The 27642-nt window shown below is 42.7% G+C and overlaps 1 protein-coding gene across 1 annotated transcript; it reads left to right on the forward strand.

The window, feature by feature from the left end:
• The first annotated feature begins 843 nt into the window (after positions 1-843).
• Positions 844-26385, forward strand: LOC106603659 (heat shock cognate 70 kDa protein). Its single transcript, XM_014197598.2, has 9 exons — positions 844-944; positions 22637-22846; positions 23047-23252; positions 23347-23499; positions 23798-24353; positions 24466-24668; positions 24895-25093; positions 25194-25426; positions 25527-26385. The coding sequence occupies exons 2-9, from the start codon at positions 22642-22644 to the stop codon at positions 25713-25715; spliced, it is 1944 nt and encodes a 647-aa protein (XP_014053073.1). The 5' UTR covers positions 844-944; positions 22637-22641; the 3' UTR covers positions 25716-26385.
• Positions 26386-27642: the final 1257 nt, after the last annotated feature.

Consider the following 27642-nt stretch of genomic DNA (forward strand, 5'->3'; position numbering starts at 1 on the left):
TGCAACTGTCAAAAGACCTCAGGGCCACAAGTTCAAATCCCGTTTTGGCTGTTCCCTTTGAATTGATAAAATAGGTTGGTTAAAGGTTGACATACAGAGCCACCAGTAACATGTGACACTGTTACATTTCCTTCCTGGGAACATTTAGCCTAGATGTAGGGCAGCAGGTAGCTTAGTGGTTAGATTGTTGGGCCAGTAAAAGGTTGCTAGATCGAATCCCCGAGCTGACATGTCAAAATCTGTCGTTCTGCCCCTGAACAAGGCAGTTAACCCACTGTTCCTACGCTGTCATTGTAAGTAACAATTTGTTCTTAACTGACTTGCCTAGTTAAAGAAAGGTTAAATAAAACATTTAAATTAGTGGGGGCTGCTGAGGGGAAGATGCCTCATAATAATGGCTGGAACGGAATCAATGTGTTTGATTTCACTCCATTCCAGCCATTATTATTTGTAGCCTCCACTGATGTAAATGTGGTTGTATATTGGCAGATATAAAACTACATTTCAGGGACTCAGATTTCAGTGGGTCAGTACCAGTTAATTGATTAGGAAAGGTCTAGAATATTATCTTGCTTTTCTGGGGCTATATAAATATTCTGTCGGCCTACGTTTTTCCCCCCAAGGAATTTATGTAACGCACGAGCTAAACTTCAACCAATCAGAGTTCAATGCGTTGAGGGATAGCGTAAAGAAAAATGTAACTGATCCTAGTGCTGGTTGATTCCTTACGTGGCCATATAACGTATTCCGCATTGAACAATAGTGGCTACATTCTGATTGTAGATCAGTTTCAGACTGCTAGAACATACTAGAAGTGCAACATTTCTTTTCACCGGCAGGTGAGGAGTTATTGGAAGAAAATATCCGGAAGAGGCTACGTCTCATTCATCGGGTTGCGGAGTCTGCGAACAGCTTTCATACCGAATTGCGTCCATCATATCCAGGTAATTAAAGCAACAAAATGTTAATCTGTTATATCCTACATCATTGTCAGTTATAGGCAGATGTAATGTGACGTTTCCTACAATTGTTTGTTGGCTACTCATATTCACTTTTGTATCAGTGTGTCCTTATAATTAGAATCCACATGTATATACCTATTTGTTGATTTAAGATAATTTGATGTCTACATTGTTGTATTCACTGTGGGTCTATTCAGCCATTCTCCGAGACGACAGCTAAGAGATGCCAGAGCAGTCTCTAGAAAATGTAATTGGGTACTGGTGAAATGGCCGCAATTAATTTTAATGCGCATGGATGCGGAGCCAGCTGTACTGCAGTACTTACAGCGTTGTCCTTCAGAAGTCCGGGTGGGGGAGGGTATAAAACGGTCGTGACTTGCGACAGATGAAATTGACCACTGAAATAGCGCGAGAGTTTGGACTGGACGTTTTGAAACCAGCCAGCAACTTGGCGCTTTCCGTTGCTATGGCAAAGAGTCCCTCTATTGCAGCTGTTAGCTGATTGAGGACCACATTCATCAGTAATTAGGTCCTCAATCAGCTTAGAGCTGCCCTAGAGCAGAGGTTCCCAAACTTTTTATAGTCCGTACCCCTTCAAACATTCAACCTCCAGCTGCGTACCCCCTCTAGCACCAGGGTCAGCGCACTCTCAAATGTTGTTTTTTGCCTTCGTTGTAAGCCTGCCACACACACACTATACAATACATTTATTAAACATAATGCATTGTTGTCTCAACCCGGCTCGTGGGAAGTGACAAAGAGATCTTATAGGACCTGGGCACAAATAATAATAAATCAATAATTTTGCTCTTTATATAAAACCTTATTTGCTAATCGAAAATTGTGAATAACTCACCACAGGTTAATGAGAAGGGTGTGCTTGAAAGGATGCACATAACTCTGCACAGTTGGGTTGTATTAGAGAGGGTCTCAATATTAAATCATTTCTCACACATAGTCAGTCTGTGCCTGTATTTAGTTTTCATGCTAGTGAGGGCCGAGAATCCACTCTCAGATAGGTACGTGGTTGCAAAGGTCATCAGTGTCTTAACAGCACGACTTGCCAAGGCAGGATACTCTGAGCGCAGCCCAATCCAGAAATCTGGCAGTGGCTTCTGATTAAATTCAATTTTCATAGAACTGCTTGTTGCACTTTCGATGAGGCTCTCTTGTTCAGATATCGGTAAGTGGACTGGAGGCAGGGCATGAAAGGAATAAAGAATCCAGTTGTTAGTGTCATCCGTTTCAGGAAAGTACCTGTGTAATTGCGCACCCAACTCACTCAGGTGCTTTGCTATATCACATTTGACATTGTCCGTAAGCTTGAGTACATTTGCACACAAAAAAATCATACAATGATGGAAAGACCTGTGTGTTGTCCTTGTTAATGCAGACAGAAAGACCTCCAAATTCTTAATCATAGCCTCAATTTTGTCCCGCACATTGAATATAGCTGTGGAGAGTCCCTGTAATCCTAGATTCAGATCATTCAGTCGAGAAAAACATCTCCCAGATAGGCCAGTCGTGTGAGAAACTCGTCATCATGCAAGCGGTCAGACAAGTGAAAATGATGGTCAGTAAAGAAAAGTTTAAGCTCGTCTCTCAATTAAAGAAAAATGTGTCAAAACTTTGCCCCTTGATAACCAGCACACTTCTGTATGTTGTAAAAGCGTTACATGGTCGCTGCCCATACAATTGCATAATGCAGAAAATACACGAGTTCAGGGGCCTTGATTTAACAAAGTTAATCATTTTCACTGTAGTGTCCAAAACGTCTTTCAAGCTGTCAGGCATTCCACTATGTCTCCCTGTCATGGCTTTTGCGCCATCAGTACAGATACCAACACATCTTGACCACCAAAGTCCATTTTATGTCACAAAGCTGTCCAGTACTTTCAAAATATCCTCTCCTGTTGTCCTGGTTTCCAGTGGGTTGCAGAAGAGGATGTCTTCCTTAATTGACCCCCCATAAACGTAATGGACATATACCAGGAGCTGTGCCAGGCCCAACACGTCTGCTGACTCATCCGGCTGTAATGCATAGAATTTCCCTCAATCAGCCTCCCCAGAAATTATCTTCAGTGAGACTGGGGGTCGGCAGGGCCTTAAGTCGTATGGGGCGCCGCTCCACTCATAAAACTGGAGTTACAACTCCGGTAACTATCGTTCTATTGTGTAGCTCTGCTCCTAGTGGTTTAAGGCGGAGCGCAACGTACTCCCTGCCGAGCTTATCACTTCACACTTAATGAAAAGGTCGGGCCCAGCAATGGCTACGACCAAATCCCGCAGTACTGTAACACACTGTGAAAACAGACTGTGTCACAATGTACTGCGTCCTCGGTCTAATCCGCCCTACTCCGTCTAAAGGCATAGTCAATGACTAGTGGGCAGATTAACATAATATGAGTCATACTAATCTGTACCAGCAGATAAATGAGCTCAAAACTGTCAATACTGAAGATTAGTCTAAAAGTACTGTAACACCAGTTACAGAAACGATATCCCTAATCCTTCCGCCCAAACACAGTCATAGACTTGTGGGCAGGATACAACACACGACTCTACTGTGCTACACCCCCAGCCTGGAGTCATGTCATGTAGTTATTCTAATAGGAGAAAGCGGACCTGATGGAAACCCTGTCCATTGATCCTGCATTTCCCGCCTTAGTTTTAGCCTTCCCACCAGCAAAGCTGAGTATAGGCTGAACCAATTTAGAAGACCTGCTCACTGATTTCTCAGTGTAACCCACCACACTCAATCCATATCCAAAGCCAATGATTCGTGGGCAGATAATAGAATATGGGCCACCTACTCTGCCTCAGTAGATAGATGATACCTCAATATTCTATCAAATTTTGTGACCGGTCTAATAGTAAAGTAATACTAGTTACAGTACTATTTCCCTCATCACTCCGCCCCAACACAGTGATACACTGGTGGGCAGTCTCGACATTCCCTGTTGTACTGACAGTGTCAGACAAAGGTCGTGTTGCACGTCTCTCTCCTTGACAAAAAGAGCGGACCTAATGGGAAACCTGCCCAATCGTCCTGCATCTTTTCTTAATTCAAGTTCTCCCTTCAGCTATGCTGAGTACAGAACGAGCTAGAGAGTAAAACGACATGTCTAACAGGTAGAATCGGATAAAAGGAGACAGTGACGCCCATGACGCCGCTGCACAAATATCCTCTACCCCAGTTCCTCTAAAAAGGGCCGTAGACGCCGCTACTCCACGAGTGGAGAGGGCTCTTATTCCCTGAGGCAGTGGCCACCCTGCCGCCGCATAAGCTGTCTCATTGCCTTCACAAAGCCAATGAGACAGCCTCTGTTTTGAAAGTGGTCTACCCAGTGTACTAGCACCGTGACACACAAATAGCTGAAGCGATGACCTAATCGTCGCTGTGCGTTACACGTAGCACGCCAAGGCGCGCACCGGGCACAGGCGATGAAGCCTCTCCTCTCTCCGCTCCACATGGGCAGGGGGGGAGAAGGCCCACAGCTCAACGCTCTGTGACCTATAAAAGCTCTTAATAGCCGTCGGCATAAATGCAGGGTTAGGATGTAACACCGCTCTGCTCAGATCGCTCTTAAATGTCTCATCGAAAGAGCACCCAAATCACTGACGCGCTTGGCCGTAGTCAAAGCAAGCAACATTGCCGTCTTCAGAGACAACATCTTGAGGGGGATTTGATTCAGTGGCTCGAACGGCGTCTCGCAGAACGCCTCAAGTACAAAAGTTAAAAGCCCACTGGTGCAGCGTGGCTCTAGGCATTGGCCTAAGCCGCCGCGTTCCCAATAGAAACTGTTTCACTAGAGGGTGACAGAAGACGGTGTCTATGCCAAACCCCTCATGGCAAGCTGAAATCGCTGCCGCGAACACCTTAATGGTGGCGGGTGAGTGCTCCTTGTGAAACATGAACTGTAGGAAAGAGAGCACGCCCTTGACATGCCAGCACACAGGGTCCACATTCTCTGTGGCAGTTTTCTTTTTTCAACCTTGGTCAGTAGAGTGGATTTTTCCGGAGAAAAATCCAGACACTTCCCAACATCCTCGTCTTCTCTAGAGGCGCCGTCATCATATGCCGCCTCAGAACCTGAGGCTAACACAGACATGGCGTCCTCTAGAGGGAGATCTACCCTGAAATGCCCACCACTGCTTCCTCTCCTTTAAGAAACGAGGGCGCAGCTAGGGCATTTTGGGGGATCTGTGAGGCCGCCCCTAGCGCGCTGTGAACCTAAGCACACGAAACATAAGTCATGCAGGTCCATAGCCGCCATAGTGGAGCAGCGACACTGAGCTCTTAAAAGAGCTTTTGGGGTGGAAAATGTGTGCTCATTGAAGGACGATGTCGAGACCAGGAGATCGACAGCGGGTTCGTCCTGAGACTTCTCGCTTCTCTTCAATGCTTCTTCAGGCCAGTCCTGTCGCTGAAGATAATGGGAGGCTGATTGAGGGGAAGCGTCCTCTTATATAGGGACACCTGTACTCCTATTGGCTGCAGATGTGTGCATAATTTCTCAGGCTATTCACTGCCTAGGCAGCGGGGTAAACCACGAGGAGCAGAGCTCCCCTATGGGGCGGTGCTCCATGATATAGAACATCTCCTGCCATGTCACTGATGTGTCGTGAAACAGTGTTGTTTGATGAAGTCATTGTCTGTATAGTTTTTTGGGGCCTTTTCCCCCAGCATTGTCCCAGCCATATCCGCGGCAGCAGAAAGAATTAAGTCCTCCAAATAGTATGGGACATGCCTGTCCTAGCCACTCGGTAGCTCACCATATAAGACGCTTCTAGCCCCTTCTTATTAATGGTATCTGTTGCTTTTATACATGTCTTACTACTCGAAAGTCGTCTTTATTGTCGCTCCAAAAACTCCCGTGGCTTAATTTAAAAATGGTCATGTTTTGTTTCTAAATGTCTGCGCAATAGTGAAGGTTTCCAGCGAGAGAGTAACGGTTAATGTGATTGGATGTTAATTATTTGACTAGGCTACCTGTATTTGACATTGTGTTGTTATTTCGCTGAACACTAGATGGTTTCATTTTATTTTTGGCAATGAAACGAGGCTACTCAGGCAAGAAAAAAAAACCTCACCCAAAAATGTTTTCTTTTATTTTTAAATGCGAATCACATTTTTATTTGGCGTACCCCAGTTTGGGAATACCTGCCCTAGAGGCACCAGAACATCACATTTAAGAACATTTTGAAGATTGTTCCACAAATAAGGTGCAAGAAACAGAAAGCTGATTTACCTAACTCAGAGACAGAATTTTCAGAGTTAGCCATCCCTGAGACTGGGTGTGGTAACTCGTATGTCTAAAGTTTAGTAATGATGTTAGGCACAGTGGGACTTTTTGCAAAAGGGCTTTATAAATGCAAAAATGGTAATGTATCAACCTACGTTACATCAAAGAGGGCCAACCAACTTTCTGGTAGAAAATGCAGTAATGAGTACTAAAATTGGCACCGTAATAAAATGTACTGCGCTATGATAAACTGCATCTAACCGCTTTAATGAAGTGGCAGCTGCGTTCATATAGATGTCGCCATAGTCTAGGACCGAGAGGAACGTTGACTGAATAATCTGCGTTCTACTATTTAGCGAAAGGCAGGACCTATTCATATAGAATAAGCCCCTTTTTATTCTCCGTTTCTTAACTAACTCATCAATCTGCTTTTTAATTAAAAGACAGCTTTTCACCTATCAATACTGTATGCCAAGATATTGGCAAGCATGGACACAATCAAGTACATATGGTTAAATCAGACTTATTTTTATGCGCTCTAGAGAACAACATATACTTCGTACTGAATGCAGGTAAAACTAATTTCAGGTCAATAAAGCTTTTCTGTAATACAATGATGACAGACTGTAGTTCAGCTAGAGCCTGGTCAACTGTGGGGGCAATAGCATACACAACAGTATCATTGGCATACAAGTGCAGGCTACATGTTTTTTTTACATTTGATATTGTTAATGTAAATAGTAAAAAGTACAGGACCCAGAATCGACCTCTGCGGGACACCTTTCGTAATATCCAGGAAACCTGTTTGAACACCATCAGTAGATATACATTGAGTTCCATCTGTCCAGTAATTTTTAAACCAGTTACATGCAGCCTGGTCTAGACCAATTGAGGAAAGCATCTGAATTAGCAGTGACTGATCAACAGTATCAAAAGCCAATGAAGAGGGCAGCACAATGTTGCCTTTATACTTTTAACTATAGACTCCTCATTCATCTGTAATGACAGCTAGGTAGTATTCATATGGGATGTAAGTGACATGCCAATTTAGCTAACGTCACTGCCATCAGGAAGCACGATGACAAGCTGGTGGGAATGACTAATTCACCGGTGTTGTATCGAGGTGCTTGCCGACGTATGCGCTTCCTACTAGGTAGCAGTATTTACGGTGTTGCCGGTGGCTGCTAAAGGCGTCCGTATGCTTCCCAGACTAAATAGTTTCCGCATACATATGAAGATATTTTGTGATGTTTTTGTTCGTTTTGGACTTCAGCAAAAAAAATGTTGAGGCAAGCCAAAGTCTGTAGACAAATCCTACGCTTCCTCATCAGCGATTGGTCAAAAGTAGGGATTCTTTAATGAAGTGCCTGTTGTCATTCAATGAGAGACGACTCGACCTCATGCACATTTTTTCACTTGAGAAATACTGCACCAATTATTGTAGTCAGATGCAAAATTGCGCAACTATGATCTCGGCAAAAACGTCAAAATGAATGACAGATTTCTTCAGTTATCTTCAATTAATGACTATTTTGAGGAAGTGTCAACTGGCTTTTCTCGTAATTCAATCGAAGGTCTTTTAAAGGAGTATGCGAGCACTCTCGTTCGGCTAGTAGAGCTTGGCTAGACGCCAGCCAAACTGAAGCATGCTGACAACGTGGCCAATTTTCTTCCCTCCCATGATTTGATAACAAGTAGGATACTACCCTATACAAGAAATAACTAATACTGATAACCATCTAGATGTCAAGAATGAACGGTAACAACAAGCACTGCGGTCCAGCAACGGTGTGGGAAGTAGCTGGACTAGAGTAGCCAATATCAGGTTGACAGTCACAGTAAGCACACTCAGGGCCGGCCCGCCCATTAGGCAGGATTACGCGGCCGGCTAATTGACACACAAATCCTCACATAATTCTGCCCAAAAACAATGATAATTTCTCTCAACCAGTGGTATATAGGATTTTTTAGGGGAGCGCTGATGCCGCCCTTTGATGAGCAGTACCCACTTTGTCAAAGGCAGGAGTGTAAAATATTTTGCATGTCCATTCCCTGCACGCCTCTCCACGGTGCTGTTGGAGATGCATCGCTGTGGCGCTCCACCAACATTCCGTCAAAAAACCATCTAACTTAAATTATGTAGCAGAAATAGCCCATGGTATAAAAAAAGTATGTGGACTTTTCTGTAGCCTACAGGCTGGAGATAAAATGTATGACAATGTAATGAGAAGGCCACTTTTTACATCATGTACGTTTCTCCAATCAAATAGCCTAACCTAAATGGTGCCTAATCAAATGAAAAATACACTGACATGTTAACACACCTAGCTTCGATGCAACCAAGATTGTTTTTACATTGTGCTGGACTCTTAAAAACACGTGGTTGCATCGACGCTAACAAACAGCATATCATAAAAACAGGACAGGTCAAAGTAAAATGGACAATATGGAATGGACAATCAGGCTAATCACAACTGCAGTCCAGGAGTTTCACCCTGTGTGCTAAAATAGTCATGATCAGTGGTTTCCAGTTTGTATCTGTAAATGTTTGATGAGCTGATCATAGCGAAAAATAATATACTACTGCATTTTGCTGTAGGCGAAACACATTGCAAATAGAGTACCACAGTATGAATCATAATACCCATAAAACCTAGTGGTCAAACAAGGAAATGGTTCCAATCATTTTTCCACCATACATTTTTCCCCATAGGGGAGTTTAGAAACACTTAAAATAAGGACTGTGTTTCATGTAGGCTTACCCTGGCGTGATGTTTTGATAAGTGTAAATCTCTCCAAGACAAGGTGACTTATCAATATATTCGCTTGCATTTTTACATTTACATTTTAGTAATGCACTCACTTACATTAGTGAGCGCATACATTTGAATACTTTTTTCGTATTGGTCCTCCATGGGAATCGAAACCACAACGGTGGTGCTGCAAGCGCCATGCTTTACCAACTGAGCTACACAGGACTGAATAAATTGGCTAGATTTCTTTAAGTTGACAATTCTGTGAACTGTCTTGTGCAAGTTTTAAATTTACAAAATAACTGTTAGCAAAGGTGTCAGCTAGAGATGACGTGCAGGAGCTTGCAGGGATTTTTTAGTCTTGCATGATGTCTACTTTGATGCTAATTAGCATTTTCGAATCTGAGAGAAAATAGAGCCAAATATATTTATAAGTCACTTTGTCCAAGAGAGATTTACATGGTTATCTGTAACACTTGTCGTACTGGAGAGAAGACCAAGCCGCAGCGGGAATGTGGATACTCATATTTTTAATGAATCAGAGTAAAGCATCCACAGGAAAACCAATAATAACCATGACAGCAACAGTTTTGCAGGCACACAAAACGCAGTGCAAAAACAACTACACACAACCCCAAATAAAACACACACTACTATATAGGACTCCCAATCAAAGGCAACTCAACACACCAGCCTTCAATTGGGAGTCCTAATCACCAACACAACACTTAACACACAAAAACCTGCCACGTCCTGACCAAAACTAATACAATTGCTCCCTCTGCTGGTCAGGACGTGACATTATCAAAACGACATGCCAGAGTAAGCCTACACGAAACACTGACCTTTTTCCCTAAAAATCCCTATGGGAAAAATGTATGGTGGAAAAACAATTGGAACCATTTTGCTCTTTGACCTCTAGGTTTTATGGGTATTATGACACCTCCACTGTAGGGCTCTATAGGCTGAGGATACAGTGGCTTATGAAAGTATTCACCCCTCTGGGCATTTTTACTATTTTGTTGCCTTACAACCTGGAATTAAAATAGATTTTTGGGGGGTTTGTATCATTTGATTTACACAACATGCCTACCACTTTGAAGATGAAAAATATTTTTTATTGTGGAACAAACAAGAAATAAGACAAAAAAAACAGACCACTTGGGCGTGCATAACTATTCACCCCGTCCCCCAAAGTCAATACTTTGTAGAGCCACCTTTTGCTGCAATTACAGCTGCAAGTATCTTGGGGTATGTCTCTATAAGCTTGGTACATCTAGCCACTGGGATGTTTGCCCATTCTTCAAGGCAAAACTGATCTATCTCCTTCAAGCTGGATGGGTTCAGCTGGTGTACAGCAATCTTTAAGTCATACCACAGATGCTCAATTGGATTGAGGTCTGGGCTTTGACTAGGCCATTCCAAGACGTTTAAATGTTTCCCCTTAAAGCACTCGAGTGTTGCTTTAGCAGTATGCTTAGGGTCATTGTCCTGCTGGAAGGTGAACCTCCGTCCCAGTCTCAAATCTCTTGAAGACTGAAACAGGTTTCCCTCAAGAATTTCCCTGTATTTAGCGCCATCATCATTCCTTCAATTCTGACCAGTTTCCCAGTCCCTGCCGATGAAAAACACACCAACATGCTTCACTGTGGGGATGGTGTTCTCGGGGTGATGTGAGGTGTTGGGTTTGCGCCAGACATAGCGTTTTCCTTGATGACCAAAAAGCTCAATTTTTGTTTCATCTAACCAGAGTACCTTCTTCCATATGTTTGGGGAGTTTCCCACATGCCTTCTGGCGAACACCGAACGTGTTTGCTTATTTTTTTCTTTAAGCAATGGCTTTTTTTCTGGCCACTCTTCCGTAAAGCCCAGCTCTGTAGAGTGTACGGCTTAAAGTGGTCCTATGGACAGATACTCCAATCTCCGCTGTGGAGCGTTGCAGCTCTTTCAGGGTTATCTTTGGTCTCTTTGTTGCCTCTCTGATTAATGCCGTCCTTGCCTGGTCCGTGGGTTTTGGTGGGTGGCCCTCTCTTGGCAGGTTTGTTGTGGTGCTATATTCTTTCCATTTTTTAATAATGGATTTAATGGTGCTCCGTGGGATGTTCAAAGTTTCAGATATTTTTTTATAACCCAATCCTGATCTGTACTTCTCCACAACTTTGTCCCTGACCTGTTTGGAGAGCTCCTTGGCCTTCATGGTGCTGCTTGCTTGGTGGTGCCCCTTGCTTAGTGGTGTTGCAGACTCTGGGGCCTTTCAGAACAGGTGTATATATACTGAGTTCATGTGATAGATCATGTGACACTTAAATAAAGTCCACCTGTGTGCATTCTAACTAATTATGTGACTTCTGAAGGTAATTGGTTCCACCAGATCTTATTTAGGGGCTTCATAGGAAAGGGGGTGAATACATATGCACACACCACTTTTCCTCTTTACATTTTGTTTGGAAACAAGTTCTTTTTTCATTTCACTTTATCAATTTGGACTATTTTGTGTATGTCCATTACATGAAATCCAAATAAAAATCTATTTAAATTACAGGTTGTAATTCAACAAAATAGGAAAAATGCCAAGGTGGGTGAATACTTTTGCAAGGCACTGTAACTTCTGATGAATTTGGGTATCTGATTGTCAGAGCTTAAATTTCCAAGTTGATTAGTTACAGGAATCAGGACTAATAAAGCCAATGCAACTGCCTGTTTTACAAACTGTAGGTCTACCATATGGATGGGCATTCATTAAATTCCATTGTGGGCTGACACTGTAGGCTACACCCCAGTAAGCACGGGCCGATTTCTTTTGGATGTCTATTTTTGACATCAATGTTTGGTTCAGATTTGGTCCGGTCTGAACCGGCCTTGATTTGGTCCAAAAATAGACGTCAATAAATGACGTCTTTTCAACTATCATTCAGAACTTAAAATGAACCTAAGTTCAACGTCTGGAAAATACGTATTTTAGATGTCTTTTCAATGTAATTTTGCTTACTGGGACTATTCTAGATTTTGCTGGGTATAGATCGGTTAGCTGACAACAGTAAGGAAAATTATGTGCGCGCTTCCTGTTTTTTGATTCTGGATGGCCAGATTGCTAGCAAGAATGACCAGAAACTGCCAAATGGGGAGAATCATAAGTGGCTCATTTTATCTTGTTATTGATTCCATGACTTTTTTTTTTTTTTTGTAATGTTTTGACTGATTCTATTTCAATGTTAATATGGCCAAAATTCGCTAGCTAGCTAACAATAAGGTGACCAGATTTCTGAAATGAAAACCGGGACATTTCCAGTTCGGTGGTCAATATATCATTAAAATATCCAATGTTATTATCTATGAAATAAAAAAAGGGGGACAATTCTGGTTTCATGTATTTCGTCTAACAGGCACACTGTGATAGACAGAGAAAACAACTATATTACACAAACACTACAGACAAGACAGAACTGTCCGATCTGAACAGCCATTCAGTGGTCCTGGTAGCCTGGGTAGAATAAGAGCGGAAGAGAACATGAACAATTTCTTTTTTTTAAACAGACAATAGTATATGTGAAATACTTAACATAATAAAGAAATAAGATGAGATTGGTAACTACATAATATACTTATACCAACCTAATCTGTATATTTCTCAGAAGAATGTATTTTCTTCAGGATTGCTCTGTCTTTGGCAAGCTTCTCCATGAACTCCTGGCAGGGGAGGTTGAAGTTTGTCTTCACAATAAGCACGGCCTTGATGGTAGGAACAGTGAACCTATTTCTTGCTGCTGTCCATATATCATTCATTTGGGAGAACACTCTCAACTGGTGCATTACTTCCAGGTAAGCACATGACAACAGACGCTAATCAGCCAGGTTAGTGTGTGGGATGTCATTCTTTTTGAAGTGTGTAACCACCTCTGACTAAGCGGTGTCGCAGATGTTTTCCATTCTTCAAGCGATCCTTTTTTAGGAACTCTTGCAGGCCAGTAACCTCGTCAAACAATGTATCCTCATTGATGGTCACATTGGGGCATTTTTCCTGCAGTGTGGCTGCTGCCTTCTGGATCTCTTAACACTGAGGTTGCCTTTTTAAAAGGAGACAATGTACATATTTTAGATTATCTGTGTGCTTTCCCCATGCTTGCAAGTAGTTCACAGCCATAGAGAAGAATGATTGGAATATTTTGAGAAAGCTCTCTTTAGACATTGCTCTATTTTCCACTAGCTCTCTCAGAAGTCCTCTGACCAAAACTGGAATGAAGTTGTCATCACGTCTTTCAGACAATTTTGCCTCAACGTTTCTCAGAATTGCAGCTGACTCCACAGCACAGCGGTCCTGGCCTTCAAGCATCTTGATCGTGTCACTGAATACGGTCAGGTTTCCATGGACAAAGGCCAGCCAAACTTGAGTCAGTGGATCTTCGAACATTGTTCGCAGGACAACAGGGTATTTGTCTTCAGAAAGAAAAAGGATTTTAATGGCACATTTTCAGCACTCTTTCTAGAGCAGGGAGCATGGACAGCCAGCAAACATTGCTGTGTCCTAAAATGTTATGATACTCCTGGCCAACAAACTCACAAAAGCTCTTCAGTCTTTCTACTCTGACGGTGAAAATATGAAAATATCTTTGTGAGCAGGTACTCAACATCAAGGGGTATCATATCCAAAGCTATTCTGGCCATGTTATGAATGATGTGGGCAGGACAACCTAAGCCAATCACCTCCCGCTGCAGAGCATTTTTAACTTTGGTATGGACATTGACCCTCCCCAGCCTATTCAGTCCTCCAAAGTTGGTATTTGTGTTGTCGGCAGGGAATTCCACGACTTTGCTTTCCAGGTTACATTTTTGGATGACCACCAGGACCTCTGCTGTTTCTCCTTTAAATTCAACAAAATCAAGCAGTTTTGTTTCCACAGATGTGCTGCCATCTTATACAGTTGAAGTCGGAAGTTTACATACACCGTAGCAAAATACATTTAAACTCAGTTTTTCACAATTCCTGACATTTAATCCTAGTAAATATTCCCTGTTTAGGTCAGTTAGGATAACCACTTCATTTTAAGAATGTGAAATGTCAGAATAATAGAGTGATTTATTTCAGCTTTTATTTCTTTCATCACATTCCCAGTGGGTCAGAAGTTTACATACACTCAATTAGTATTTGGTAGCATTGCCTTTAAATTGTTTAACTTGGATCAAATGTTTCGGGTAGCATTCCACAAGCATCTCACAATAAGTTGGGTGAATTTTGGCCTATTCCTCCTGACAGAGCTCATGTAACTGAGTCAGGTTTGTAGGCCTCTTTGCTCGCACACAATTTTTCAGTTCTGCCCACACATTTTCTATGGGATTGAGGTCAGGGCTTTATGATGGCCACTCCAATACCTTGACTTTGTTGTCCTTAAGCCATTTTGCCACAACTTTGGAAGTATGCCATTGTTCATTTGGAAGACCCATTTGTGACCAAGCTTTAACTTCCTGACTGATGTCTTGATATGTTGCTTCAATATACATTTACATTTACATTTTAGTCATTTAGCAGACGCTCTTATCCAGAGCGACTTACAAATTGGTGCATTCACCTATAATATCCAGTGGAACAACCACTTTACAATAGTGCATCTAAATCTTTTAAGGGGGGGTTAGAAGGATTAACTTATCCTATCCCAGGTATTCCTTGAAGAGGTGGGGTTTCAGGTGTCTCCGGAAGGTGGTGATTGACTCCGCTGTCCTGGCGTCGTGAGGGAGCTTGTTCCACCATTGGGGTGCCAGAGCAGCGAACAGTTTTGACTGGGCTGAGCGGGAACTGTGCTTCCTCAGAGGTAGGGAGGCGAGCAGGCCAGAGGTGGATGAACGGAGTGCCCTTGTTTGGGTGTAGGGCCTGATCAGAGCCTGAAGGTACGGAGGTGCCGTTCCCCTCACAGCTCCGTAGGCAAGCACCATGGTCTTGTAGCGGATGCGAGCTTCGACTGGAAGCCAGTGGAGAGAGCGGAGGAGCGGGGTGACGTGAGAGAACTTGGGAAGGTTGAACACCAGACGGGCTGCGGCGTTCTGGATGAGTTGTAGGGGTTTAATGGCACAGGCAGGGAGCCCAGCCAACAGCGAGTTGCAGTAATCCAGACGGGAGATGACAAGTGCCTGGATTAGGACCTGCGCCGCTTCCTGTGTGAGGCAGGGTCGTACTCTGCGAATGTTGTAGAGCATGAACCTACAGGATCGGGTCACCGCCTTGATGTTGGTGGAGAACGACAGGGTGTTGTCCAGGGTCACGCCAAGGCTCTTAGCACTCTGGGAGGAGGACACAAGGGAGTTGTCAACCGTGATGGCGAGATCATGGAACGGGCAGTCCTTCCCCGGGAGGAAGAGCAGCTCCGTCTTGCCGAGGTTCAGCTTGAGGTGGTGATCCGTCATCCACACTGATATGTCTGCCAGACATGCAGAGATGCGATTCGCCACCTGGTTGTCAGAAGGGGGAAAGGAGAAGATTAATTGTGTGTCATCTGCATAGCAATGATATGAGAGACCATGTGAGGATATGACAGAGCCAAGTGACTTGGTGTATAGCGAGAATAGGAGTGGGCCAAGAACAGAGCCCTGGGGGACACCAGTGGTGAGAGCACGTGGTGCGGAGACAGATTCTCGCCACGCCACCTGGTAGGAGCGACCTGTCAGGTAGGACGCAATCCAAGCGTGCGCGGTGCCAGAGATGCCCAGCTCGGAGAGGGTGGAGAGGAGGATCTGATGGTTCACGGTATCAAAGGCAGCAGATAGGTCTAGAAGGATGAGAGCAGAGGAGAGAGAGTTAGCTTTAGCAGTGCGGAGAGCCACATATTATCCCTGCCTCATGATCCCATCTATTTTGTGAAGTGCACCAGTCCCCCCTGCAGCAAAGCACCCCCACAACATGATGCTGCCACCCCGTGCTTCACGGTTGGAATGGTGTTCTTCGGCTTGCAAGACTCCCCCTTTTTCCTCCAAACGTAACGATGGTCATTATGGCCAAACAGATCTATTTTTGTTTCATCAGACCAGAGGACATTTCTCCAAAAATTACGATCTTTGTCCCCATGTGCAGTTGCAAACCGTAGTCTGGCTTTTTTATGGCGGTTTTGGAGCAGTGGCTTCTTCCTTGCCTTCTTCATAGCCTTTCAGGTTATGTCAATATAGGACTCGTTTTACTGTGGATATAGATACTTTTGTACCTGTTTCCTCCAGCATCTTCACAAGGTCCTTTGCTGTTGTTCTGGGATTGATTTGCACTTTTCGCACCAAAGTACGTTCATCTCTAGGAGACAGAATGCGTCTCCTTCCTTTGCGGTATGACGGCTGCGTGGTCCCATGGTGTTTATACTTGCGCACTATTGTTTGTACAGATGAACGTAGTACCTTCAGGCGTTTGGAAATTGCTCCAAAGGATGAACCAGACTTGTGGAGGTCTGACTTTTTTTTCTGGGGTCTTGGCTGATTTCTTTTGATTTTCCCATGATGTCAAGTAAAGAGGCACTGAGTCTGAAGGTAGGTCTTGAAATACATCCACAGGTACACCTCCAATTGACTCAAATGATGTCAATTAACCTGTCAGAAGCTTCTAAAGCCATGACATCACATTCTGGAATTTTCCAAGTTGTTTAAAGGCACAGTCAACTTCGTGTCTGTAAACTTCTGACTCACAGGAATTGTGATACAGTGAAATATAAGTGAAATAATCTGTCTGTAAACAATTGTTGGAAAAATTACTTGTGTCATGCACAAAGTAGATGTCCTAACCGACTTGCCAAAACTATAGTTTGTTAAAACTTCTCTAGGCTTGGGGGCGCTATTTTCACATCTGGATGAAAAGTGTGGCCAAAGTAAACTGCCTGCTACTCAGGCCCAGAAGCTAGGATATGCATGTAGTTGGTAGATTTGGATAGAAAACACTCTAAAGTTTCTAAAACAGTTTGAATAATGTCTGTGAGTATAACCGAACTGATTTGGCAGGCGAAACCCCGAGCACAATCCATCCAGGGATTTATTTTTTGGAGGTCAATCTGTTTTCCATAGTTTTTTTATGGTATGCCCGTTTTAATAGAAATATGCTTGCAGTTCCTATAGCTTCCACTAGATGTCAAGAAATTGATTGATGTTTTTCTTTAGAGAAATTAAGAAGTACGGCTGTCCAGAACGAGGGTCCAGCCTAGGGCTCTCTAATGTTTTGATGCGCACGACCTGGAACGCGCTTTCTTTGTTTTCCTCCGGTATTGAACACAGTTTATCCCGTCTTACAGAAGAAGTTCTTCAAAGGTAAGGCATGAATTAAATCGTTATTTCTGACTTTTGTGTCGTGCCTGGCGGGTTGTAATCTGATTTTCATGTGTTGGCATTCTGGGCGCTGTCCTCAGATTATCGCATGGTTTGCTTTCGCTGTAAAGCCTTTTTGAAATCTGACACAGTGGCTAGATTAACAAGAAGTTCAGCTTTAATTTGGTGTATTGCACTATGAAAGTTCTTTTTGGCACTCTGCCATTTGACCGGATGTTGTCAAATCGATCCCGTTAACCTCTCTAAGGTAGGGGGCAGTATTTTCACATCCGGATAAAAAACGTACCCGATTTAATCTGGTTATTACTACTGACCAGAAACTAGAATATGCATATAATTATTTGATTTGGATAGAAAACAGCCTAAAGTTTCTAAAACTGTTTGAATGGTGTCTGTGAGTATAACAGAACTCATATGGCAGGCAAAAACCTGAGAAGATTCTGTACAGGAAGTGCCCTCTCTGACCATTTCTTGGCCTTCTACACTCTCTTTATTGAAAACAAAGGATCTCTGCTGTAACGTGACACTTCCTGAGGCTCCCATAGGCTCTCAGAAGGCGCCAGAACGTTGAATGATGACTCTGGTGTCCCAGGCTGAAAAACAGTAGCGCATTTGGTAAGTGGTCGATCTGAGAACAATGAGACGGGTGCGCGCGTGCACGTGAAGAGTCCATATTACATTTTGAGTCTTTGAACGAAAACAGGGTTTCCTGGTCGGAATATTATCGCTTTTTTACGAGAAAAACTGCATAAAAAATTATTTTAAACAGCGTTTGACATGCTTCGAAGTACGGTAATGGAATATTTTGACATTTTTTGTCACGATACGCGTCCGCGCGTCACCGTTCGGATAGTGTCTTGAACGCAAGAACAAAACAGAGGATATTTGAACATAACTATGGATTATTTTGAACCAAAACAACATTTGTGAATGAAGTAGAAGTCCTGGGAGTGCATTCTGACGAAGAACAGCAAAGGTAATCCAATTTTTCTTATAGTAAATCTGAGTTTGGTGAGTGCCAAACTTGGTGGGTGTCAAAATAGCTAGCCCGTGATGGCGAGCTATCTACTCAGAATATTGCAAAATGTGCTTTTGCCGAAAAGCTATTTTAAAATCGGACACCGCGATTGCATAAAGGAGTTCTGTATCTATAATTCTTAAAATAATTGTTGTGTTTTTTGTGAACGTTTATCGTGAGTCATTTAGTAAACTCACCGGAAGTTTGCGGTGGGTATGCTAGTTCTGAACGTCACATGCTAATGTAAAAAGCTGGTTTTTGATATAAATATGAACTTGATTGAACAAAACATGCATGTATTGTATAACATAATGTCCTAGGAGTGTCATCTGATGAAGATCATCAAAGGTTAGTGCTGCATTTAGCTGTGGCTTTGGTTTTTGTGACATTATATGCTAGCTTGAAAAATGGGTGTCTGATTATTTCTGGCTGGGTACTCTGCTGACATAATCTAATGTTTTGCTTTCGTTGTAAAGCCTTTTTGAAATCGGACAGTGTGGTTAGATTAACAAGAGTCTTGTCTTTAAAATGGTGTAAAATAGTCAATAGTGAAAGTGCAATGATGCAATGGCCAAGGCAAAACACTCTGACATTTGATTGTGTAACATAATAGTAGTAGGCTAAATAGTGTTGATGGTGTTCAAATCAAATCAAATTTATTTATATAGCCCTTCTTACATCAGCTGATATCTCAAAGTGCTGAAAAGAAACCCAGCCTAAAACCCCAAACAGCAAGCAATGCAGGTGTAGAAGCACGGTGGCTAGGAAAAACTCCCTAGAAAGGCCAAAACCTAGGAAGAAACCTAGAGAGGAACCAGGCTATGAGGGGTGGCCAGTCCTCTTCTGGCTGTGCCGGGTGGAGATTATAACAGCACATGGCCTAGATGTTCAAATGTTCATAAATGACCAGCATTGTCAAATAATAATAATCAAAGTAGTTGTCGAGGGCGCAACAAGTCAGTAACACAAGAGTAAGTGTCAGTTGGCTTTTTCATAGCCGATCTTTGAGAGTATCTCTACCGCTCCTGCTGTCTCTAGAGAGTTGAAAACAGCAGGTCTGGAACAGGTAGCACGTCTGGTGAACAGGTCAGGGTTCCATAGCTGCAGGCAGAACAGTTGGAACTGGAGCAGCAGCACGGCCAGGTGAGCTGGGGACAGCAAGGAGTCATCAAGCCAGGTAGTCCTGAGGCATGGTCCTAGGTCTCAGAGAGAGAGAGAGAGAGAGAGAGAGAGAGAGAGAGAGAGAGAGAGAGAGAGAGAGAGAGAGAGAGAGAGAGAGAGAGAGAGAGAGAGAGAGAGAGAGAGAGAGAGAGAGAGAGAGAGAGAGAGAGAGAGAGAGAGAGAGAGAGAGAGAGAGAGAGAGAGAGAGAGAGAGAGAGAGAGAGAGAGAGAGAGAGAGAGAGAGAGAGAGAGAGAGAGAGAGAGAGAGAGAGAGAGAGAGAGAGAGAGAGAGAGAGAGAGAGAGAGAGAGAGATTCACACAGGACACCGGAAAAGACAAGAGAAATACTCCAGATGTGACAGACTGACCCTAGCCCCCCGACACATAAACTACTGCAGCATAAATACTGGAGGCTGAGACAGGAGGGGTCAGGAGACACTGTGGCCCCATCCGATGAAACCCCCAGACAGGGACAAACAGGTAGGATATAACTGTAGTATAATTTATAGGTTCATAGATGAAAAAAGCACTATAGCTTATTTTGTGTGTACTCCTAATAGCTTGAGTGTGCCATTACCCACAGCCCTATGGGTTTGTTTGCCCTTGGAAATTCCCTGCTGTCTCAATGTGTCAACCTCTGCTACATGGTGAATTTCCCATGGGACTGCAGTAGCATAGTCTTTACAGTAGTAAGGCAGGACACCATGCATACCTCTTGCCTTGCCTAAGATGGCTGCCTGGCCCATCCAATGCAGCCCATACATGAATGGCGACGGTGCATAAAGATGGCAGCCCCCATGTAGTTACCACAAATGCCTTGTTTGCTAAGTTCACCGTATTGTACATTGCTCACAGTTAAAAAAATTGTAACGGCATTACATGATTCAAATTCTAGCTCCAAGACAGCAGCAAATTGAAAAAACGAAAAAGTAGATTGTGCTGATTGGTTCAATGTGCCAGTTTAAGAACTTTATGGGAAGTAATAAAAACAAGTATGTCATTTCCAATGGTACCTCTATTTTTTTCGGCACTCAGCAAATTTCAGGTCTGCTGAGCCCAACTTAAATGTGACAATTCTGTGCAACTTCCGGCATGCGTTTACTGTGATCATTGAGGCTTTACTCGCTTTAAGTTACAGTTTTAACAGTGGCCAAGTAGGCTACTGTGGCTAATTGATCAAAGTGTAGGCCTACCAGAGAGACCTACCATCAAAACAAAAAATGCATCACATAACATTTTAACATGGAAATAGCTGTTCTATCATTCACCTACAGTAGCAGAAAGTGTGTGGTGTTCAATGTAGGCCTACATTCCATGAGACTTCTAAAAAAAAAACATGCAGGGCTTGTCATGAACCTGTTTATCCACTTGTCATGAAAATGTTGTTGTTTGATGCAAGAAACCACTTTACAAAATAACATTCATTATTATTCCCATACCATTATTACAAAGAATCAGACAAATTATGCTACCCTTTTCCTATTGGCTACTTAGCTTATTCAAGACCATTTAAAATACAACACTGCCCCTTTAAAACATAAAAAAAGCTATTTACCTGCCTTGTTTTCAAAGATGGCTAGAAATGCACACATTTTGTGCTCTTGTAGGAAGCAACCACTCCCCTATTATTGAATAGAAATTAGCTATAACTAGGCTAATAACTCACTAACTAGCAAAGAATATGAACACATGTACACAGGTGACAACATGCAGCTCTCACTTTGATCTCAAAACAAGCACCTCTACTCGTGACCGCTCATGCAGTAAACACAGTCCAGTTCAAAGTGAACAGCACGGATCCATATATGGCAATGGCTATTTGCATATAGGCCAACTGCAGTTCTGATTGGTTATGGTGCTGTTATGGTGCGCCGGTCGTGCTTGTCAATGCAGTAGAATCCTACTCCGATGTGTTCTGCCTACAAGAAAATCTCTTGCGTAGTTTGCTTTGTTTCGGTATGTTACATTGGAAGTGGCTAATATTGTGTTGATTCAAGCACAATTCCCACGGTCGAGCGAAACGTTGATAGTGTTAATTAAAGGAGGAAACTGAGTGAAGTTCAATCTTGTGCTTCTCTGCGCACGCTGACATTTCTTCTACACTGCAGTCCAAGAGGAGCTGCGTGCAGTTTAGCAGGAACATTGTTCATATCTGAATTTCTCTATATTTATGCACCTTTGCCATCAGTTTAAAGAGCGACTGTCCCTAAAAAGCAACTTCTCATTTTGAAAATGGCCTATGTGGCATCAATATGTGCCAAACATTTATTCTAGTGTCAAAATTGACTACAAAGTTTAAATAGGATCATTTTGGTCATAAAGTCAGTATCGTACAAAACTGAGATTTGCAAGATGATAGGAAAACAAAATTATGTCATGGAATGAAGAGTACGTAACAGTTTTCCATTGGCTGTGTTTATTTTAATCCTGCTCCAAATTCCCACAACTGGCAAGTAATCATCAATTCAGTACTCAGATCGCAATGCCAATGGTCAATTTGGTTGACATTCGATATCACAATGGGGCTAGTTAGGGAACATCAGTAAATTACAGTGTAAATGGAACAATAATTTAAAAGGTCAATAGCTCCAAATTTCAATGACTTAACCTTAAACCAACTATAAATTGTAGAAATTCGTTTACAAATATTGAAAGCATTTGATGAGACAACTAAAAGATGTGCAACATGAAAATATTGTCCCTTTTTACATTGTGTAATTTGACTGCCCCTAACTATCCCCAGAGATAGGCTATTCTGTCATGGCTGTTAGCATTTTTTAATGAACCAAATCTAAAACAAGGCCAAATCAGGAAGTGCAGTCGCCCTTTAATTGAAACTGAAGGCTTATGACTTTTTTGGAACCGGATTAGTCCCCGTTCTTAGGAATTGAATTTCAACACAACGGGTTGGCATTATTCTCCATAAAGGAGTTGCACATGTAATCTATGGTGGCTACGTTTACCTAGGCAGCCCAATTCAGATTTTTTTCACTTAATCTGATCAGCTTTGAAAATATATTTTCACATCAGAGCTGATCTGATTGGTCAAAAGACCAATCAGATAAAAAAAGAATTGGGCTGCCTGTGTAAATGCAGCCACAGTGACTCAAACTACAGTCCAAAGTCTCTATGGGTCACTTTACCTTGAGTGATCATGACTGCCATCTATTGGAAAGACTTTGCTCATCATTAAATATTTATCTGTTCTCACAGCAACCATGTCTAAGGGAACAGCAGTCGGCATTGATCTCGGGACCACTTACTCCTGCGTGGGTGTGTTCCAGCATGGCAAGGTTGAAATCATTGCCAACGACCAGGGTAACAGGACCACACCAAGCTACGTTGCCTTCACTGACTCTGAGAGGCTCATCGGTGATGCTGCCAAGAATCAGGTTGCCATGAACCCCTGCAACACAGTGTTTGGTAAGTTTATGTATTGCAATGGTGATTATTGTTAATGTTTGTAAAGGTGTGATGCACTTTATTCCTGCCATTTGTAGTTTCCACCAGAGGTTTTATAACATTCCTTGGATGTTTGAGTGAGAAACCAAAGGTCAACTGCTATGATCGGAGTAGATCTATAATGCAATCATTTTAACATACTTTTTATTTGCGTATTCCAGATGCTAAGCGTTTGATTGGTAGAAGATTTGAGGACACCGTGGTTCAGTCTGACATGAAACACTGGCCTTTCAACGTCATCAGCGACAGCGGACGCCCCAAAGTGGAGGTTGAATACAAAGGTGAGACCAAGAGCTTCTACCCTGAGGAAATCTCCTCCATGGTGTTGGTCAAGATGAAGGAGATTGCAGAGGCCTACCTCGGGAAGGTGAGTTTGAGTTGCATTGCAGTCTATTTCAGATTTGTATTGACAGTTAGTCTATTCATTCACAACTTTTTTTCTTTAACCCTCATTTTTACAGACTGTATCAAATGCGGTTGTAACAGTGCCAGCTTACTTTAACGACTCTCAGCGCCAAGCAACCAAAGACGCTGGAACAATCTCTGGTCTGAACGTTCTGCGAATCATCAATGAGCCAACCGCTGCCGCTATTGCTTATGGCTTGGACAAGAAGGTGAGACGCATATAATTTCTTTAGAGCTCAGGAAGGTCTATTGAAATAATAATTTGATTTGGACAAACTAGATTTAATTCACAATGATGGAGTTTACTCCTGCCACTTATTTATTTATATACATACATACATACATACATACATACATACATAGCATACATACATACATACATACATACATACATACATACATACATACATACATACATACACACAAACTGTGTACATGGGTCAATAATTATATATATAGCTAGCCATGTGTCATAGGGTTTAAATATTGAACATTCTTCTGTTTCAGGTTGGTGCTGAAAGGAATGTCCTTATCTTTGATCTGGGTGGCGGCACCTTTGACGTGTCCATCCTGACCATTGAGGATGGCATCTTTGAGGTCAAGTCCACTGCTGGAGACACCCATCTGGGTGGAGAAGACTTTGACAACCGCATGGTCAACCACTTCATCGCAGAGTTCAAACGAAAGTACAAGAAAGATATCAGTGACAACAAGAGAGCTGTTCGCCGTCTCCGCACCGCCTGTGAGAGGGCAAAGCGCACCCTGTCCTCCAGCACCCAGGCCAGCATCGAGATCGACTCTCTGTATGAGGGAATCGACTTCTACACCTCCATCACCAGAGCTCGCTTTGAGGAACTCAACGCAGACCTTTTCCGTGGCACCTTGGACCCAGTGGAGAAATCCCTCCGTGATGCCAAGATGGACAAGGCCCAGGTCCACGATATTGTCCTAGTCGGAGGCTCCACTCGTATCCCCAAGATCCAGAAACTGCTCCAAGATTTCTTTAACGGTAAAGAGCTCAACAAGAGCATCAACCCCGACGAGGCTGTGGCCTATGGCGCAGGTGGGTCACTGATCATCTTGTGTGTTCCTTTTTTAATGTCTGAGCGACAATGTTACTGTGGCTCTACAGTTATGTTTTTACATGAGTCTAACCTCACCATTCCCTTTTACAGCTGTCCAGGCAGCCATCCTCTCAGGTGACAAGTCTGAAAATGTCCAGGACCTGCTTCTGCTGGATGTCACCCCCCTGTCCCTGGGTATTGAGACAGCTGGAGGTGTCATGACCGTCCTGATCAAACGTAACACCACCATCCCAACCAAGCAGACCCAGACCTTCACCACCTACTCAGACAACCAGCCTGGTGTGCTCATTCAGGTGAGAAGACCCTGCATAAAATGTACATTTCAGGGCAATGTTTCCTCATTCCTTTAGCCACTCGCTGTGATGAAGTTTACTCCTGTCATTCGTTGTTTCCACCAGAGGTTGAAAGACAAAAGATGTCCCAATACCTTTGTTCGATGTCTAAGTGACTATTTAGTGAAATGTACTTCTCATTTGAAGACCATGTATGGTTTTAGCTAATATAGACTGTATCCTCCAGGTGTATGAGGGTGAGAGGGCCATGACCAAGGACAACAACCTGTTGGGCAAGTTTGAGCTGACTGGAATCCCCCCTGCACCTCGCGGTGTTCCTCAGATTGAGGTCACCTTCGACATTGACGCAAACGGCATCCTCAATGTCTCTGCCGTTGATAAGAGCACTGGCAAGGAGAACAAGATCACCATCACCAATGACAAAGGTAGAAACAAAATCTGACCAAAGTGAAATGTTATTAAAATATGCCCACTTGGATAGTGAGTGTATCCTTAACTTAACACTTTCTTTTTTTGTCTGACCAGGTCGCCTGAGCAAGGAGGACATTGAGCGCATGGTCCAGGAGGCAGAGAAGTACAAGTGTGAGGATGATGTGCAGCGTGACAAGGTTTCCTCCAAGAACTCCCTGGAGTCCTACTCTTTCAACATGAAATCCACAGTGGAGGATGAGAAACTACAGGGCAAGATCAGTGACGAGGAAAAGACCAAGATTCTGGACAAGTGCAATGAGATCATTGCCTGGCTGGATAAGAACCAGGTACAGTATATTGATGTGCCCATTAATTTAAACCAAGTTATTACCCATAATGTGTCAAGAAGGGAAATCGATCAATCTTAACATGTATATTTCTTTTCAGACTGCGGAGAAGGAAGAGTATGAGCACCAGCAACAGGAGCTGGAGAAGGTGTGCAACCCCATCATCACCAAATTGTACCAGAGTGCCGGTGGTATGCCTGGTGGAATGCCTGGAGGCTTCTCAGGCGCTGGCGGTGCTGCTCCTGGAGGTGGTGGATCCTCAGGCCCCACCATCGAGGAAGTCGATTAAACCCAATCTCACCACTCTGTAAACACAAAGCATGTAACCCCAGAGGCCCAATCTGTAAAGCCAAGGCTGGCCATTGGCTGAGTAATTTAAACTGATAAGCTGCTATGTGTATTTTGAATACTTGAATATGTACACTGTCAAAAATAGGGGGATTTTAAGGAAGAAGAGTTTGCCTGTCTATACATTTTGAGTCCTGGAGAATAAATGATTATTTATGTCACTAACCATGTTTCTATCCACAGTTTGAGTAAAAAAAAAAAAATCACGATAGCTGTGATGGAAATGGCTAGTTTCGGTACAATTTTATAAATACCGACAAATAATTTGTTCGTTTGACATGGTGGGATCTTTTTGTGTCAGTAAAATTAATTACGCGAGAAATGGTGGTGGAAATGCCTTTATGCGCAAATATTGATTTAATAACCATCATATCGAAGTAAACTTGGGAGTCACATAATGATATAGTGTGTGGTCTTCCCACTATGACTCAAAACCATGCAGTTTATTAGGCTACAAATGAAATAACTTATTAACTTCACAGGGTGGTGAAAGTGCATGGTGATCTGGACACTCCTTTCCAATAAATATCGAGGGTCTTATTCTGGTGACGATGCTCGATGCTTGACTGTCGTTTGACAAATAAAAGTATTCTCGCTCTTATCCATAATAATCTGCACAGGCGTGGTTCTTGAGTTAAATAAGCAATTGACATCCCATCATGCTTAGTGTCACATTTTGGCTACGCCCCCATAGGATAACAATGCTCCCATCCACAAGGCATGAGTGGTCACTGAATGGGTTGATGAGGATGAAAACGATGTTAACCAAATGCCATGGCATCAAATATCCCAAAATATCAACCCAATTATGTGAGATTCTGCAGCACCGCCTGAGACAGCATTTTCTACCACCATCAACAAAAGACAAAAATATGGATTATTGTGGAAGAATGGTGTCGCATCCCGCCAATAGAGTTCCAGACACCTGTAGAATCTATGCCAAGGTGTATTGAAGCAGTTCTGGCTCATTGTGGCCCAACGCCTTATTAAGACACTTTATGTTGGTGTTTCCTTTATTTTGGCAGTTACCATTTATGATTATTTTTTATTTATGAATACGACAATTTCACAACAGAACTGCACAGTGGTCACTTTAGGAATGGTTAGTGCTATCCAGAATCCTTGGGACGTCCCCTCAACGCGGTGACATCAGAGTTGGCGTCCCAAGGATTCCCTTTAGACTTACATAGGCCATTGCACCGACTGCATCAGTCCACTAGGGGTAGAATCAAAGAGGATAGTGAAAGACACTCGTCTAAACTTCATCCTATTCATATAGAGATAAATAGTAATGGTGTCTTTTTGTATGCGCTAACTCCAGCATGGTTCGTTGGACAAAGCATATTGGGAAATTAATGTCGTTTCTGTAGGGTTTTTGAATAAACGCTCAAAATAAGGTCTGTGGTTAACCTAGGCTAAGGAGATCTTACGTTTTCTTCTATGAGAATCTTCATCAGCTCATGCCACTTCTTGTGAATTTTTAAGAATTTATGTAAAAAAAAAAACACAAACATATTAACGGACTAATGAAGTAATTGAGATAATAATAATAATTAAATGAGCTAATAATGATTATCATAGAATAAAACTTATAAGATTTCCTAAGCCTGTGTTAACCTCAGACCTTAATTTCCCAAAACCCTATTCATGTCTCATAGGAATTGCTTAATGAACCAGAGGTAACTCAGTTCCTTCCGGTTTTTATGATTACATCCTGGCAAACTTTATTAACAGCAGAGATGCTCTAAAGAAAAGAGATGCTAATCTAGGATATTAGTTTAAGTGCAGTGCAGTGCATTCGGAAAGTATTCAGACCCCTTGACTTATTCCACATTTTGTAACGTTACAGCCTTGTTCTAAAATGGATC

This window comes from Salmo salar, chromosome ssa04 (genome assembly GCF_905237065.1).
Source record: "Salmo salar chromosome ssa04, Ssal_v3.1, whole genome shotgun sequence".
In the NCBI taxonomy this organism is placed as follows: Eukaryota; Metazoa; Chordata; class Actinopteri; order Salmoniformes; family Salmonidae; genus Salmo; species Salmo salar.